We start from the raw sequence: 15,485 nt of genomic DNA, 5'->3' as shown, positions 1-15,485 counted from the left end.
TTTGTGGTATCAAATAACTCCACATGGAATTATGTAACTTTCAGATTTCCAATGTCCAAATGACATTATTAAAAATGGATAAGTCACTTTTATATAGAATTATGCCCAATATTGTAGATCAGACTAATTTGAATTGAAATAATATCAAAATGTAATATAACAAATTTTAGTACACAATTGTTAAAAGGCAATTATATATTTAATGTCAATCTGAAATTTCAGTTTAGTTAGCAAATCCTTAACTTAGTATTTTGCATTCAAAGTATACAATAATTGTTCCTTTTGTCATTTTATTCTTGTATAAAACAATGGCAAGGGAGATACAACAACATTAACTTGTTGACGAAACCATATCATGAATGAATTAACTTCATTCAAGATAAAAACGAGGAGTAATCTCCATCGAAAGATAGGCATCTTATGTTAATCGGCCTTTTGAAACCATGGCCAGCATCTTCTGGTCAGCGAGCAGGGGCAGGGTCCGCCCGCCATGTAAAGTGATGTCGGTCATGCATCGCGGTGTTACCCCACGTCATTTAGATTGACAGTTCGGCAGGCGCGCATCCAACTCGGATGCACACCAACTGACCTGTCAACGACCTATTTAGGCCATTCAAAAAACGATTGAGCTGATTAGTGGACCTGCCCGTCCAACCTTAAGGTTGGCAGGCAGCCACCTGAAAAAGTATGAAACCTCATCCACAGGCGGGATGAGGTTTCATTGCTGAATCAAAAAATTGAGACTTTTAATTAACGTTATGTCCATGTCCCAACTCATGTGACATTGTCACATTGAGGGGACATAGATGGATGAAATTCTCACTGCACTAACTTTTTTTACTTTGGGAACCGATCTCCGAGGCAGCACTTAGTCTCGGAGATCGGAGTGCTCCTCCACGCACATGCGTGAAGGAGCACACTTCCGATTTTAGGAATCCCTTCCCTGTAGACGCCACGCTGGGTGGGCCTTAATTGGCTCATATTCTTATACTATTTAAAAGAGCACCATGGTACTTTCATTAAATATCGTTTCCAGTCCCTTGTCAGTTTGGGTCTGAAGCTTCTTCCTTTGCCCACCAAGCACACTGAAGCGAGTACAAGGCATTCCAATTCTACTGCTCGCTTAAAAAAAAAATATGAACAAGACTGAACACAAGACTGTCTGGGAACTGTGGCACCTCTCAAAGTGAAATAAATTCACTTAACCAGAAGTCTACAGCCCAAAAATAAGCCTTTATTGGACAATTTCAGTGCCTTAAAAAGGCTACAGTTGTACAATAGGAGAACTAAGACCTCCTAAATTACGACAGCAGTTACACTTCAAAAGTACTACTTTGGCTCTAAAACATTTGGGGACATCCTTAGGTTGCATTTTTGTAGCACCTTTTGCAAATTCTCTCTACAATATTGGAAATAGATTTGAAAATTAGATCCTATAGCAAGCATTGGGATTAAATTGCTATAAACCATCTCCAATCTCCGGAGTTCAGCATTTTGTTTATAAATGTAGGCTGAGACTGGGCTTATGGGAAACAAAACCTCATTAGATGAGACTCTATGGAGCTTAATTTCTTTAATAAAAAAACTCAACAATTCCATAAGTTACAACATAACATTCATGGTCTTCTATGGTACCATTAGTGTGAACAAGCATATTAACCACATTAAAAAGTAATCAATATTTTAGAGGAATTTTCACCTACAGTTAATAGTTCTAGTGGTTGGAATGAAACCATATGTCACTGGGTTGGCAGGGGTTGTGCCATGTGCAGGTTCGGAGGTTGAATTTGCCATGGCTCATGTCCTTGGTTTGTTTGTAAGAGGTGGTACAGCTGCTTCAGGTGAGTCACAATATTATCTTTAATATCTGGGGTTGAGATTTGCAGCCTAATACTGCCACTGTCAAAAGAACGTGTAAATTCACCGTTGAACATCTCGTAAATCATCCGTGCAACAACTGGCACAACCTGAAAGATTAGGACATATCACAACAATTAGATGGGGAAAACCAGGAAACATTTTACATTTTGCTAAAGACCATTGTAGCTTTTAAAAATTCCAAATGCATCCCCTCGGTCAAGTGCAATCTACTGTTACAAGCACAGCAAGTGCCTCTCTCCATGCAACTGCCACCACTGGGGAGGTTAAGAGGAGTAATATCATGGGAACATTGTCACCCACCACCCAGACTTGGGATATTTGCATCACTATGTCAATTTCCCAGAATTTATTGATCAACATGGCCTAGGATTGCCACACTGCAAGACGACGACCCACCACAACCTCAAGGTAACTAGAAATGGGCAATGCGGCCTTGCCAGGTGTTGCCCATATCCTAGAACAAACAATAAATCAAACTAATTAAGCCATTGGCCCACTAAGGATAGAGTTGGTTTTGGAAAGTTTTTGTGAAGCTAGAACCCATTGGTTTAGGTAAATAGGCAAATGATGTGTTTCCCATAATAATATACAACTGCAAAGATAGCTTGTAGTACAATTAAAAGCACCAGTAGCAGCCTAAAACAGAAAATTTAACAATCCCTTGCCCATAGATATTTAGAAATCTTGGGCTTTTACCAAATGGAATAGAACAGAAAAAAAACTTAAACATCCTGAACTTGAATCCATTTATGGCTTCACATTTTAAATCTAAAGTCACTTTTAAAAAAAATCACTTAAAATATTAAGAAATGAATATGATTAGAATTTAAATAATTAAATCAGTTCTGGACTGTAAAAATGCAGTAGACTTTTATTCAGTTCTCAATTTTAGACTCAAAAGGAGACAGTATATTGTTCACTCTACTACCCATGTGTTGAGCATTTAGCCAGATTCTACATCCTAAACACAATGACAACATTGATAATTAAATCACCTTTGTAACTGAAATGGTGTATTTCAGGCTAAGTGCAAAAAAAATTGTACGCCGCAAACAGGTACTTTGTCTAGAAAGATGACTAATAATTTATATTGAGGCAAAACCCAGGAATCTGTTACCTGCACCATTATTAGTTTTCTTTCCTTCGGTTTGCCATCAGGCCACTCTTCCCCAAAGCACAGGTAAATCTCAAATGGTGGTACTTTGTTACTTTGTCCTCTTTGAAGATCAATCAGATCTGCAATTCAAAATCAAAAACAAGTGGTTTTGTATGTGTGAAGACACAATGTTCAAGTTTAAAGGTCTGGCCAATCATTTTTGTCAAATGGTTAATAATGAAATAATATTGGAGACATGCAATAGTTTCAATTTTGGCCTCAACTGATTTTCCTAATTAGCGTAGCCCTGGGTGGAGGAGCACTGCATTAATGAATTCAGAGACACAACATAAATGGTTCTTTCTTCATTCCTGCCCTCTCCTACATTTTCTCCCTTATCCTCATATGCAGCTTCCTTTAGCTGATGGTAGAACCAAGGGATCACATTGGTCATTGTGAAAGTAAACGGCCATAGATTGAACCATTTCACATCCGAGGAAGACACAGGATGAACACCTTTGGGAGAGGGACCAATTGCAGCAAGGGAAATCATGCTTTCATATCCAGAAATTAAACTAGTTTTCTTCAATCTATCCCATTTAGTTCACATTAAAAGTTACTGAAGAAAACTCACCACTTAGGAAAGTTTCCAAACAAAAGAGTTTGACTTTCTTCTGTCGTTCTATGACATGTGGGGTAGTAGTTCCACTCGCACAGGGTCCTGACCAGTACACCTTACACTGACACAGGCGGATGGCATAGATTGCATGTCCACTCACTTCCAGTATCAGTCCTCGATCCATCACATCCAGTAGACGGTTTGTAAAGAGACGTTGCTTTTCATTTGAGATATGGTCTGTTCCAGGAAATTTCACTTGTTCAAGGGAAACTGGACCAAATAATTCCTCCTGGTTTGGCATTGGACCTAGATCCCCATAAAAGAGACGGCATCCTTGTGGATTGCTGACGTTTAAGGCTGGTCCCAATTCTTTGCCTCTGTACTGGAACTGGATCTCCAGGTCTGTCACTATACAGAATTGAGGGGAAATATAAAATCAACCTTTTAAAGCTCTAAGAGAACCTTTTCACAATATATTTTTAAAATTTGAAGGATGATTAGATTCCCATCCATTATGAAGTGCATGGAAAAAAGTTACTTAGCGCAATTCCTTTTAAAAGCAGATTACTTTTCACTGAGATTTTGACATCAATTCCCATCTACCTTCATTTATGCTCTTTTAACATTTGCATCGATGGCAGCAAATTTTCTATTCTCCGTCAGATGCAAAATATTCAGAGTTCCCATTAAACTTGCATGTTTCACTCCAATATACTTTCCTCTTAATATTATCATGAGGAAATCAATTTGGCTCAGGTAGCAACATTCTCAGTTCAAAGTCAGAACATCCCAGCTTCAAGGTTTTCCTTAGGATGTAACAATATACCGAGGGCAACATCCACCAAGTCAGCAGTGCAGAGAGTTGCATTTTAGGTGGTGCTGTTATCGAATTATACATTTGGCCAAGTTCAGATGGATTTTAAAGATCCCATGGCAATAAAGACAGCGGAGAGCTCTTCTAATATCCCAGATTAGATTCTTCCTTCAACTATAACCATTAACTTAAACAAGTTAGCTGGTCCTTTATCTCAGTGCAATGAATTCCTACAAGCAGCAAAGTGTTACACTTTCCTACATAGTCATTACATTTTCAAGTTATTCATTATACATCTGGCTCATCTAAGATGTCATCAGGTGCTATATATAATTCAGGTCTTTCTGATGAGGATATGGTATTAAACTGAAACTGGCCATTAATATTTAAGCAACAAGACAAAATGCAATTAACTGCAACTGAGTTGAAGGCGTGCAAGAATGCCACTAACTAGGTTGGCATGGGGGAGAAAGAAAAATTCTTGCTATAGAGAAACAAACTAATCTTAGATTTGATTTTGGCATGCAGATTTTTTTGCTTACTTGGCAGTGAGCTGATCCAGGTTTCTGGAGTGCTGAATATCTCTGCTGGTAAGTGTGGATCGACCTGCAAGATCTGTTCTGGTTCAGTCTTTATCCACTCATTGGGAGAACAACTGGTCACATTTGCTGGGGCCATCGGAGAGTCTGCAAGGTTCAAGTTACTCAAGTTACAGAGTTGGCATTGTTACTGATTAATAAAAGATCAACTTTCATTATCAAATAATTCCTGCACTGTTTTGTTAGGTCATCCACAATTTACTTTGCGTAATTTAAATTACAGTATTGTTCAATTTTTGTAAAAAAAATCTCAGGGTGGGCAACACCCACTTCCTATTTGCCCCAAGGCGGCACTGGTGGTTGCCTCGTGAAGAAACCATTTACAAATGATTGGCTTTCTAGGCCACCTCAGAATCAATTACTACTGTGTAGAGCAAGATCGGAGTTATCTGCAGGTCCTGATGATGTCTAACATAGCATTAATGCTGCAAGTAAAGCTGAATTATAATACAATTCCCTGAGTTCACTACACAGTGTACGTTACTAGAAAAAATTTAAAAATAATTAACCCAGCTAGATTGATAGTTACAATGCAGAATTCTGGATTCTTAACTGGAGGATCAGCTTCAAATCCTTAGTTTCTGCTGAATCTGGGAAAGGGGGATAAAGTCACCAAGATGTTCTTTGCTTCACCTCTTAAGAATGTCCACAAAATTCCTGAAACAAAGGGGTATTACTACAGCTTGCAAAGAGATTTTCCCTTCTCATCCCAGAGTCAAAAGGTTGCCCAAGACTTAAGCGCAAAAATCTAGGCAGACGTCAGGTTGAGGGTGTTGTACTTTGTATCGGAAAGGTGGCACACCCCAACATTAAACTTGAGGCCTCATCCACCCCCTCAGGTGACAAAAGGTTTTATGGCACTATTCAATGTAGAGCATGGGAGCTGTCCTCAGTGTCCTGGCCAATATTTATCTCCCAACCAATACTAGTATCTGGTCTTTAGCACTTTACTGTTTGTGGGCCATTGCTGAATGCAAATTGGCTGCTGCATTTTCTACATTACAAGAATAACTACACTTCAACAGTATTCCATAGGAAAATAGGACTTCGGAGGAGGCCATTCGGCCCTTTGAGCCTCCTTTGTCACTCAATAAGACCATTGCTGATCTGATTATGGTCTCATCTCCACTTTTCCATCTGCTGCCCATAACTCCCTTATTTATTAAAAATCTGTTTAACTCAGTCTTGAATTAATTCAATGACCCAGCCTCCACTGCTTTCTGGGGAAGAGAATTCGACAGACTAATGACCCTCAGAAAATATTTCTCCTCATCTGTCTTAAAAGGGACCCTTTATTCTTAAAATGTGGCCCTTTTCTTCCCCCTTTCTATGCTATACCATCCAGCACTTTTGCCCACGAGTATAAATAGTGGGGAGGGATGGGAGAGAGAAAAACTCAAGAAGCAAGGTTATTTCTATTCTGTTATGGTTAAATGTCAAAAATTTAAAACATTCCACCACAGAACTTTTTGGACAATCACAAGATTCCCAATCCCCTGGGAATCTTACTCTTATTGAAAAATATGTGCTTGATCCATTACTAATAGTAATCATTTATTTGTAGTTCTGTTCTTCAAATGCTGCACACATCTCAGCATCAAGCATCTTCAGATGCACCCACTCCGCACCACCAAAATAATATCAGCAACATTGTCCTTTTGAGCGAGACTGCCAAATTGTGCCCATGAGGAAATGGGCTGAGATTGCCCAGACCCATTTCACACTGGATACTTACAGCCAATATAGAGCCTAACTGGATTGATTTCAAACCCAGTTTCTGGAGATTTGTTTTTAAAAAACCACTTTATTCCAAGATGTTAATAATTAAAACAAGAACTCTGGTCATAGATTAAATTCACACTGACAATAGTATTGGGTTCACTTACCATTCAAATTGAGAAATGGAAAGCTTTCTTGCATCTGTGTATAAAAAGATAAAGGAAATGAATGAGTAGCCCTTCTTTTAAATACCCATGTGACCAAAGACCAATATTTTCATAAATGCGGAGGGGTCTATTGCTGAAGAGCAAGCATCTATATTGGCTTTGTTCATTGAATCTGGAATGCACCGGTTACAAGGGTGGTGGAAGCAGAATCAGAGTGCAGAAGAGGCCCTTCGGCCCATCGAGTCTGCACCGTGTGAGACACACCTCACCTACCTAATCCCATTTACCAGCACTTGGCCCATAACCTTGAATGTTATGACGTGCCAAGTGCTCATCCAGGTACTTTTTAAAGGATGTGAGGCAACCCACCTCCACCACCCTCCCAGGCAGCGCATTCCAGAACGTCACCACCCTCTGGGTAAAAAAGCTTTTCCTCACATCCCCCCTAAACCTCCTGCCCCTCACCTTGAACTTATGCTCCCTTGTGACAGGCCCCTCAATTAAGGGGAACAGCTGCTCCCTATCCATGCCCCTCAATCTTGTACACCTCGATCAGGTCGCCCCTCAGTCTTCTCTGCTCCAACAAAAACAACCTAAGTCTATCCAACTGCTCTTCATAACAAATGCTTCATCCCAGGCAACATCCTGGTGAATCTCCTCTGCACCCCCTCCAGTGCAATCACATCCTTCCTATAGTGTGGCGACCAGACTGCACACAGGACTCCAGCTGTGGCCTCACCAAGGTTCTATACAACTCCAACTTGACCTCCCTACTTTTGTAATCTATGCCTCGATTGATAAAGGCAAGTGTCCCATATGCCTTTTTCACCACCCCACTAACATGCCCCTCTGCCTTCAAAGATCTATGGACACACACGCCAAAGTCCCTTGTTCCTCAGAACTTCCTAGTGTCATGCCGTTCATTGAATACTTCCTTGTCAAACTACTCCTTCCAAAGTGTATCACCTCACACTTTTCAGGGTTAAATTCCATCTGCCACTTATCTGCCCATTTGACCATCCCGTCTATACCTCCCTGTAGCCCAAGACACTCAACCTCTGTTAATCACCTGGCCAATCTTTGTGTCATCCGCAAACTTACTAATCCTACCCCCCACATAGTCATCTATGTTGTTTATATAAATGATAAATAATAGGGGACCCAGCACAGATCCCTGTGGTACGCCACTGGACACTGGCTTCCAGTCATTAAAGCATCCTTCTGTCATCACTCTGTCTCCTACAACTAGGCCAATTTTGAATCCACCTCATCAAATTACCCTGTATCCCTTGTGCATTTGCCTTCTTTATAAGTCTCCCATGTGGGACCTTGTCAAAGGCTTTGCTGAAATCCATGTAAACTACATCAACTGCACTACCCTCATCTGCACTCCTGGTCACCTCCTCAAAAAATTCAATCAAATTTGTTAGGCATGGCCTCCCTCTGACAAAGCCATGCTGACTATCCCTGATCAAACCTTGCCTCTCCAAGTGGAGATAGATTCTCTCCTTCAGAATTTTCTCCAATAGTTTCCCTACCACTGACATGAGACTCACTGGCCTGTCGTTCCCTGGCTTATCTCTACAACCCTTCTTAAATAGCAGAACCATATTAGCTGTTCTCCAGTCTCTGGCACCTCCCCCGTGGCCAGAGAGGAATTAAAAATTTGGGTCAGAGCCCCTGTGATCTCCTCCCTTGCCTCCCTCAGCAGTCTGGGTCACAAATCATCCAGACCTGGAGATCTGTCCGCTTTTAAGCCTGCCAACACCTCCAATACCTTGTCACTCCCTATATCAATTTGCTCAAGAACCTCGCAGTCTCTCTCCCCGTGTTCGATACCTTCATTCTCATTTTCTTGGGTGAAGACAGATGTGAAGTATTCATTCAACACTCTCCCGATGTCATCAGGCTCCACCCATAGATTGCCTCCTTGGTCCCTTATGGGCCCTACTCTTTCCCTGGTTATCCTCTTCCCATTGATATACTTATAGAATATTTTGGGATTTTCCCTACTTTCACCAGCCAGAGCTTTCTCATATCCCCTCTTTGCTCACCCAACTGCTTTAAGCTCCACCCTGCACTTTCTGTACTCCACTAATGCCTCCGCTGATTTGCTTCCCTTGTGCCTGCTAAAAGCCTCTCTTTTCCTTCTCATCGTAACCTGAATATCTCTGGTCATCCATGGTTCTCTGGGCTTGTTACTCCTTCCTATCACCCTAGAGGGAACATGTTGAGCCTGTACCTTCCCCATTTCCTTTTTGAATGCCCCCTACTGCTCTTCTGTAGATTTCCCACAAGTAGCTGTTCCCAGTCTACCTTGGCCAGATCCAATAACTTTTTCAAAAAGGGAGTTAGATAAGAACTTTAAGGGGAAAATATTGTAGGACTATTGGAAAAGGGAAGGGGAGTGGGGTTAATTGGATAGTTTTATCAAAGAGCAGAAATATAGGCTGTATGGCCTCCTTCTCTGCTGTGTCATGCTATAATTTGAATGTTGCTGATTGCATTCATTTCTTTAGATTGGATGCTGGTTCCATTATTTCCTGACAAAGATTGATTTGGTCACTGATAAGGTTGCATGGTTATCATAAATTTTACTGTCACAAGGCATCTGCTGGCATTCTGCACAATAAGTCAGCTGAAAACAGACCAACACAAATAGCTAACATACAATGACGATTCGAAGACTACGATTTCAGGTTCAGATTGTCATCATCTGAAACTTTTATTGCCTCATCATTAATGATTTACCACCCTCTGGCTTGATAAATAAAACCCAATCCATCTCTCCTTTGTCAAAATGGTCATTGCCATGCTAGCCCAGTTAGTACATTATCAGGTTTTCACCCATGTATGCTTTCTAGCCTGGATTCTTACACAACAATAGAGAACAAAAATCCAAGCTGATTTCTTACCCCACGCCCCATTCTTTAGGCCTACAACCACCAAGGTCAACTATAGTGTCCCCACAACTGTACTGACCAAAGCTAGTTAAATTAACAGGCCACGAATTGAGCTGGGGACTTTGTATTGTATGACTTAGTTCTGCACCTGATGGTGGCCTTACCTACCAAATCATCAGGGTGCTAAAGATTTCCAGAATGAATTTGTTGTAATTCATGTTTCAAAGTTTTTCCACTCACTTTAACTTGAGGCTGAGAAGAGTTCAAGTCATCCTCCTCTTCATCTTCCAAATCTACATCATTTTCTTCCCATGGTACAGATCCTGTAAAATACAATGTTTATAACATAAATCCAACACCCATTAAATTTAAATCAATATTTGTGGGAAGTCAAAATAAAACTAAGTTATCCCTTTACTATATTGGGTGGAGTAAAACCTGATTTGAGCAGTGAATTTTGATTCTGGCGGCAATCTCACACATTTGAGAAGTTTTACATTGTTAGCTAGATTTTGTTAAAGGCTAATTTTAAACAGAAAACAAATAACTTGCTCACTAGCTTAAGTCCCAAAATCATTTTGGCTCTTTGGTCACTTTCCACATGTATGCTCACTGCCACCCCTCTCAGCATCTTTACTGCTTCAGACTCATTGTAGAGCTTGCCCGGTATCCAGTACATGTTTGTCTCTGCCACAGGCTCTGTTCCTGAGCCATTGACTCTATCCTGATCTCTGGTCACTGTCCAAGGCCAAACTAGACTATTTATAACTTCTGCACCTATTGGAACCCAAGGTGAGTTTCTGATCACATATCCTCTCCATCACCAAGAGCTGCCTATTTCACCTCTGCAACATCATTCAGTTTTGCCCCTGCCTTCAGCCAACTTCTGTTGAACCACTCACCATTGCCTTTGCTAACTCCAGGCTTGACTATTCTAAGATTTTCCTGGCCAGCCTTAACTGCTGCCCCTATCCTAATTTACATCAAATCCCATTCATCCATCATGAGATTACTGGTCTACTTCTGACAATGCCTCAATTTTAAAATTCATAGCCTTGACTTCAAATCCCTCCCATAGTCTTGCCCCTCCTCATTTCTGTAGTCTCCTCCTGCCCTACAATACCTCTACACTCATGTCTCTGGCCTCTTGCACGTGCCCAATTTTCTTCACTTTACCACTGGCAGTCACGCCTTCAGCTGCCTCAACCTGAAGCTCTGGAATTCCCTCCCTGAACCTATCTACCTCTTGCAAGTTGTTCCTTCAAACCTCTTTGACCAAGATTTTGGTCAGCTGTCCTAATGTCTATGTGTGGCTCAGTGTCAAATTTTATTTGATAATGCTCACGTGAAGCTCCTTGGGACATTTAACTAGACACTATATAAATAGATACCATATAAATACAAGTTGATGAGTCCATTGACAGTTCCGCCTCCATAACAATTGTTTCATCTTACTGTTACACCATATTGAAATTTGACCCCTTGAAGCTTATAGCTATTTGCTGCATATCCCAATATTAAAAAAAAGACTATTTCTAATACCTGGTCCCAGTCTGCTATAAAAACTGTTAGTTAACAAAAATTATTCAATTAAAATCCCAACTGACAACTACTTTTAGCACCTGGGTGAAAGATTTGCCAGTGCCAGCTATTGCAATCAACCAAAAGTTTCTACCTGGATTGCTGGGTGTACTGCCACTCTGTGGGATATCACACACTTCATATATCTTAAGAGGATTCATTGGAACCTCTTTGGTTCCATCATAAATTAGGTTAAATTCACGACTTTTGTTAAGTGCACAACGAAGCTGTGCTTTCCACTTGGCTGGATCTGGTTCATCAATCCCTTCTTGGTACTTTCCAGTTTCTACTGCCCATGCCTGCAAATAAAAACATTAGAATTAATATTTAGCTGATCCTAGATTTAAACCAGATCAGTGCTTGCTCCTTCCATTCTCATTACTCATGGCCCCTCAAAAATAATTTAAACTTACCTTTTCTGCATTGCCAATGAAATGGATCGGCAAATGCAAGGCTCCAAACACACCTAAAATGCCAAACAGGGGTCCCACATCTATCACAGGGTCTTCATTTGCATATTAAAAGGGACCCATTGCCTGATACTGGCAGACACTTGGCAGCTCAGTGGTAGGTCTCTAAAATTAGCAATGGATGCAGAACTGGCACTAATGGGGCAGTAAATTTGCCAATCCCATGAGGTCATTGATAACCTACTGATTTCAGCAAGTTAAAAAAAGAACAATCCCATTGTTGGTTCAGTGCATACTGGCCAATCCTGTTCCATGCAGTGATTAAATATACAATATTTTCCCATAGACAAGCTGAGTATATTCTCAGTTTAAAAGAATTTTCTTCAACTATTTCATTATAACCCAATAACTTTATTCCGAGAAAATTAGCACCACAGACTTTTCCACTTTGGTACAAACTTAAAGCTGACAGAAGTGAATTGGCACCCCCATTTGAAATTGCTCAACTGTGTCTGGTATGGTGGATCTTTTTATAAGAGCTTCTATAACCTTACTCTCCACAATGCTAAGTCATAAAGCCAGTAAAATATATAATGGTGCAAAACCTTGAAGATAGTGTTTTCTTCTTCTTGAGGGGGGCTGTGACGAGTTGCATGTTTCCAAGGGATTTGGAAACGTTTATTTTCCCGATGGAGCCAAACTAGACCTGGGAAAAGGCCACTGTCCACTTGGGCCACCAGCCAAGGTTTCAAACGCACCCTCCGTGGATGTATTGCCATTATCTGAACAAAATAAAATGGTCATTTAGAGACATTAAGATCTACAGGATATTTTCAACAATACTGACTTGTAAATGAAGGTCTGCTTAAATCTTATGGATGTAACAAGCTAGTGCTCACACAGCTGGACACAGTTATTGGGCAGCATCCATCCAATCCAGTGTTGATAAACTTCACTGGGTTCAGAGGAATAGTAGCAAAAATGTCACTTAAAAAATATATTTTTTTAAATGACATTTATCAGGGTAACAAGTCATATGAAAAGTGTATTTTCACTACCAGTTTCAAAATGACCAATATGAGTTGCAGGACATAACCAAACAGTTGAATACATAAAACAAAGCTCTTTCTCAGTGCAACTTACATATTGTACATTATTATAAGCATTCAATCATAGTGTATTGTGCTGCAATGGTCAGATCAACAAAAATAAATCGTTGCTGCACTCAGAACTGAGCTGGGAATTAATATTCTGATGGCACATTTACACATCAGACCAACAAGGCTTATAGGAGACCCAGAAGTCTAGAGTTCTGAATGAGTTGGACAGAGTAAGTGTGGAGAGAATGTTTCCACTTGTGGGAGAATCCAAATCAAGGACCATATGTACAAGAAAGTTACCAATCAATAAATCCTATCAGGAAACAAGGAGAAATGTATTTAGTCAGCAGTTAGAATGTGGAATTGACTACCACAGAAAATGGTGGAGGTGAATGGGTCAGAGGCTTTCAAAGGGAAAGCAGACAAATGTATGAGAGAAATAGAAAGATACGCTGGAAGGCAGAGATGAACAAGGATGAGATTCATGTGGTCTATAAACACCATAGACTAGTTGGGCTGAATGGCCTGTTTTTTGTGCTACATATTCTATGTGACTATGTATAATTGTAGCATAAATACAACCCAAATCTAGAGTCAGGGCCCACTGCATACTGGAGCAAGTCTACTTAAGAGGTGGGAGATTCATTAGCCTTCCCTCTGAAATCTGATCTTGATACAGTTTCAGACTACATTAAGTTAGGTGACAGTCAGGCAGCAGAAGCCCCTTTGCACCAAAGTAAAGCCTGTGTAAATGTGGCCAGATGCTGCAGTCCAGGGGATTCAAAGCACTAAAGTTACATTTCTAATGTCAGTGGGGTAGCTGCAACACAAGTTCCAGTAGACAGTAATTGGCTTCTGTTGTCTAATTCTTGTCTGGAACATACCATGGTGACAGCCCGTAGCCACCGCAGTGGTTAAAATCGGAAATGTTCTTTTTTAAAAAAAAACCAGGACATAGGCAACAATTTTTTTTAAAAGGGTAACCGGGGAATGTGAACACATTGGAAACATTGTTTGCCACCATATTCTCATTCACATTCCATATCATGTAGTAAACCGAAAGCAATGAGAGGCTGCCCCCTCAGTCTCACACACCTTCCTCCCAGAGTCAGGTAAGAAGACCTCGACTCCGGATTCGCACTAGGTTCGACGCCAATTCGAAGTGAAATAGCAGCAGGACACTTCTCGGCAAACCCAGATGTATGACTAATCCATATAGAAACCCGTTTTTTAAAAAAATAAATCCAGAGTGAGATGTGGAGGAAATTCCATCCTTGACGTGGCGGAAGGAATCCAAGACCCACAGGGACAGAAGAACACACCCTCTACCTACTGGAGCAACCCAGGTTGAGAGTTTACCCCCCCTCCTCTCTCATCGGCAGAATCAAATCAGTCACAGCATTAAAATCCGCTCCCCATTCCGGGAGAAGGGGAAAAAAAATCAAGTTAAAAAAAACTGAGATCAGGAGTTCGCATCCTTTTTACCTTCTCGTCGACGTCCAGCTTGTGATCCCGGAAATGTCTGGTTTACAGAGAGTCTCCTGCAATAATGTAGCCAAGAATAAAAACACACACTGCGTTAGTTACACTCTTCCCACTATATCCCAGCGTTCTACAACCCTGCTCAGATGGTTCCTGCTTTGGTTAAATCGAGATTAACTCAAACATTCCGTCTCCCGAAATAGGTCCCAATTTAAACCACCCTGCACAACTTCCTCCAAAAAGGTTTCTGTTGGCGAACCTACGTCAGACCCTGTGGACACCACACCCTGAGCTCAGGCAGGTTACAGCACCCAACACACAGCAAGAAATCCATTCATCGCTTCGTTTAAAATCATCTATGGTTCAGCCAAACAAACCAAAAAAAAAACCGATTAACTCCACCGTAAGACATAATTACCAACCACAGAAAACAGGGGCACGTGAGAAAGCCAGGAGAAATTTCCTAAAACGTTTTAAGAAACGAAACAACCACCACCTGTAAATAACTCACCAGCAAGAACAATACAAGTAAACGGGGAATTGACCAAGTTTATTATAAACTGTGAAATACTGAATTTATAGTTTAAATGCCCACACCCCACCCCCCTATCTTAAGATAACCCCAGCTCTCTCATATTGATCTACAATATTCAACAAGACATTTTGCTGATTACTACATGAAAACACAGGGGTAAATTTTGAAAACCCAAATTCTTTCGAAGAAACTCTCGATCTAGATTTGTGAATGAATTGTACACTTCATAAGCATTTGACGGTTAAGAAAAAACTTCCAGTAGAGACACAAGCATATGATTTAAAGCAAAGTTTAGATAAGTGGACGTGCAGTGAGCGCACACCATGGCAGCTGCCGTGAACGTAAGGGGGTCATGTCCAGGCACCTAGAAAATAACGAGAAGCGTCCACACGGCAGCACGAAATAGAGAGCCCAAATACAATGCTGAACTTACCTTGGAGGTGATACGACACACGGGCTAACAATAATTAACTCTCTCTCTCTTTCCTCCTCCAAAGGGCTTCTGAATGTCAATCTTCCTTAGCTTCGGTTCCAAGCCAGGTGTGTCCAATGATTCAGCGAGTCACATGAGTCTACATT

The 15,485-nt window shown here is 40.7% G+C and overlaps 1 protein-coding gene across 1 annotated transcript; it reads right to left on the bottom strand.

The window, feature by feature from the left end:
- Positions 1-1,558: 1,558 nt before the first annotated feature.
- irf6 (interferon regulatory factor 6) lies at positions 1,559-15,462 on the bottom strand. Its single transcript, XM_078546544.1, has 10 exons — positions 15,340-15,462; positions 14,375-14,430; positions 12,395-12,571; positions 11,474-11,678; positions 10,039-10,121; positions 6,896-6,929; positions 4,953-5,096; positions 3,612-4,004; positions 2,999-3,117; positions 1,559-1,967 (listed from the first exon to the last, which is right to left on the bottom strand). The coding sequence occupies exons 3-10, from the start codon at positions 12,566-12,568 to the stop codon at positions 1,740-1,742; spliced, it is 1,380 nt and encodes a 459-aa protein (XP_078402670.1). The 5' UTR covers positions 12,569-12,571; positions 14,375-14,430; positions 15,340-15,462; the 3' UTR covers positions 1,559-1,739.
- Positions 15,463-15,485: the final 23 nt, after the last annotated feature.

This window comes from Cetorhinus maximus, chromosome 8 (genome assembly GCF_964194155.1).
Source record: "Cetorhinus maximus chromosome 8, sCetMax3.hap1.1, whole genome shotgun sequence".
Taxonomy (NCBI): Eukaryota; Metazoa; Chordata; class Chondrichthyes; order Lamniformes; family Cetorhinidae; genus Cetorhinus; species Cetorhinus maximus.
This window is presented reverse-complemented; position numbering and strand designations above follow the sequence as displayed.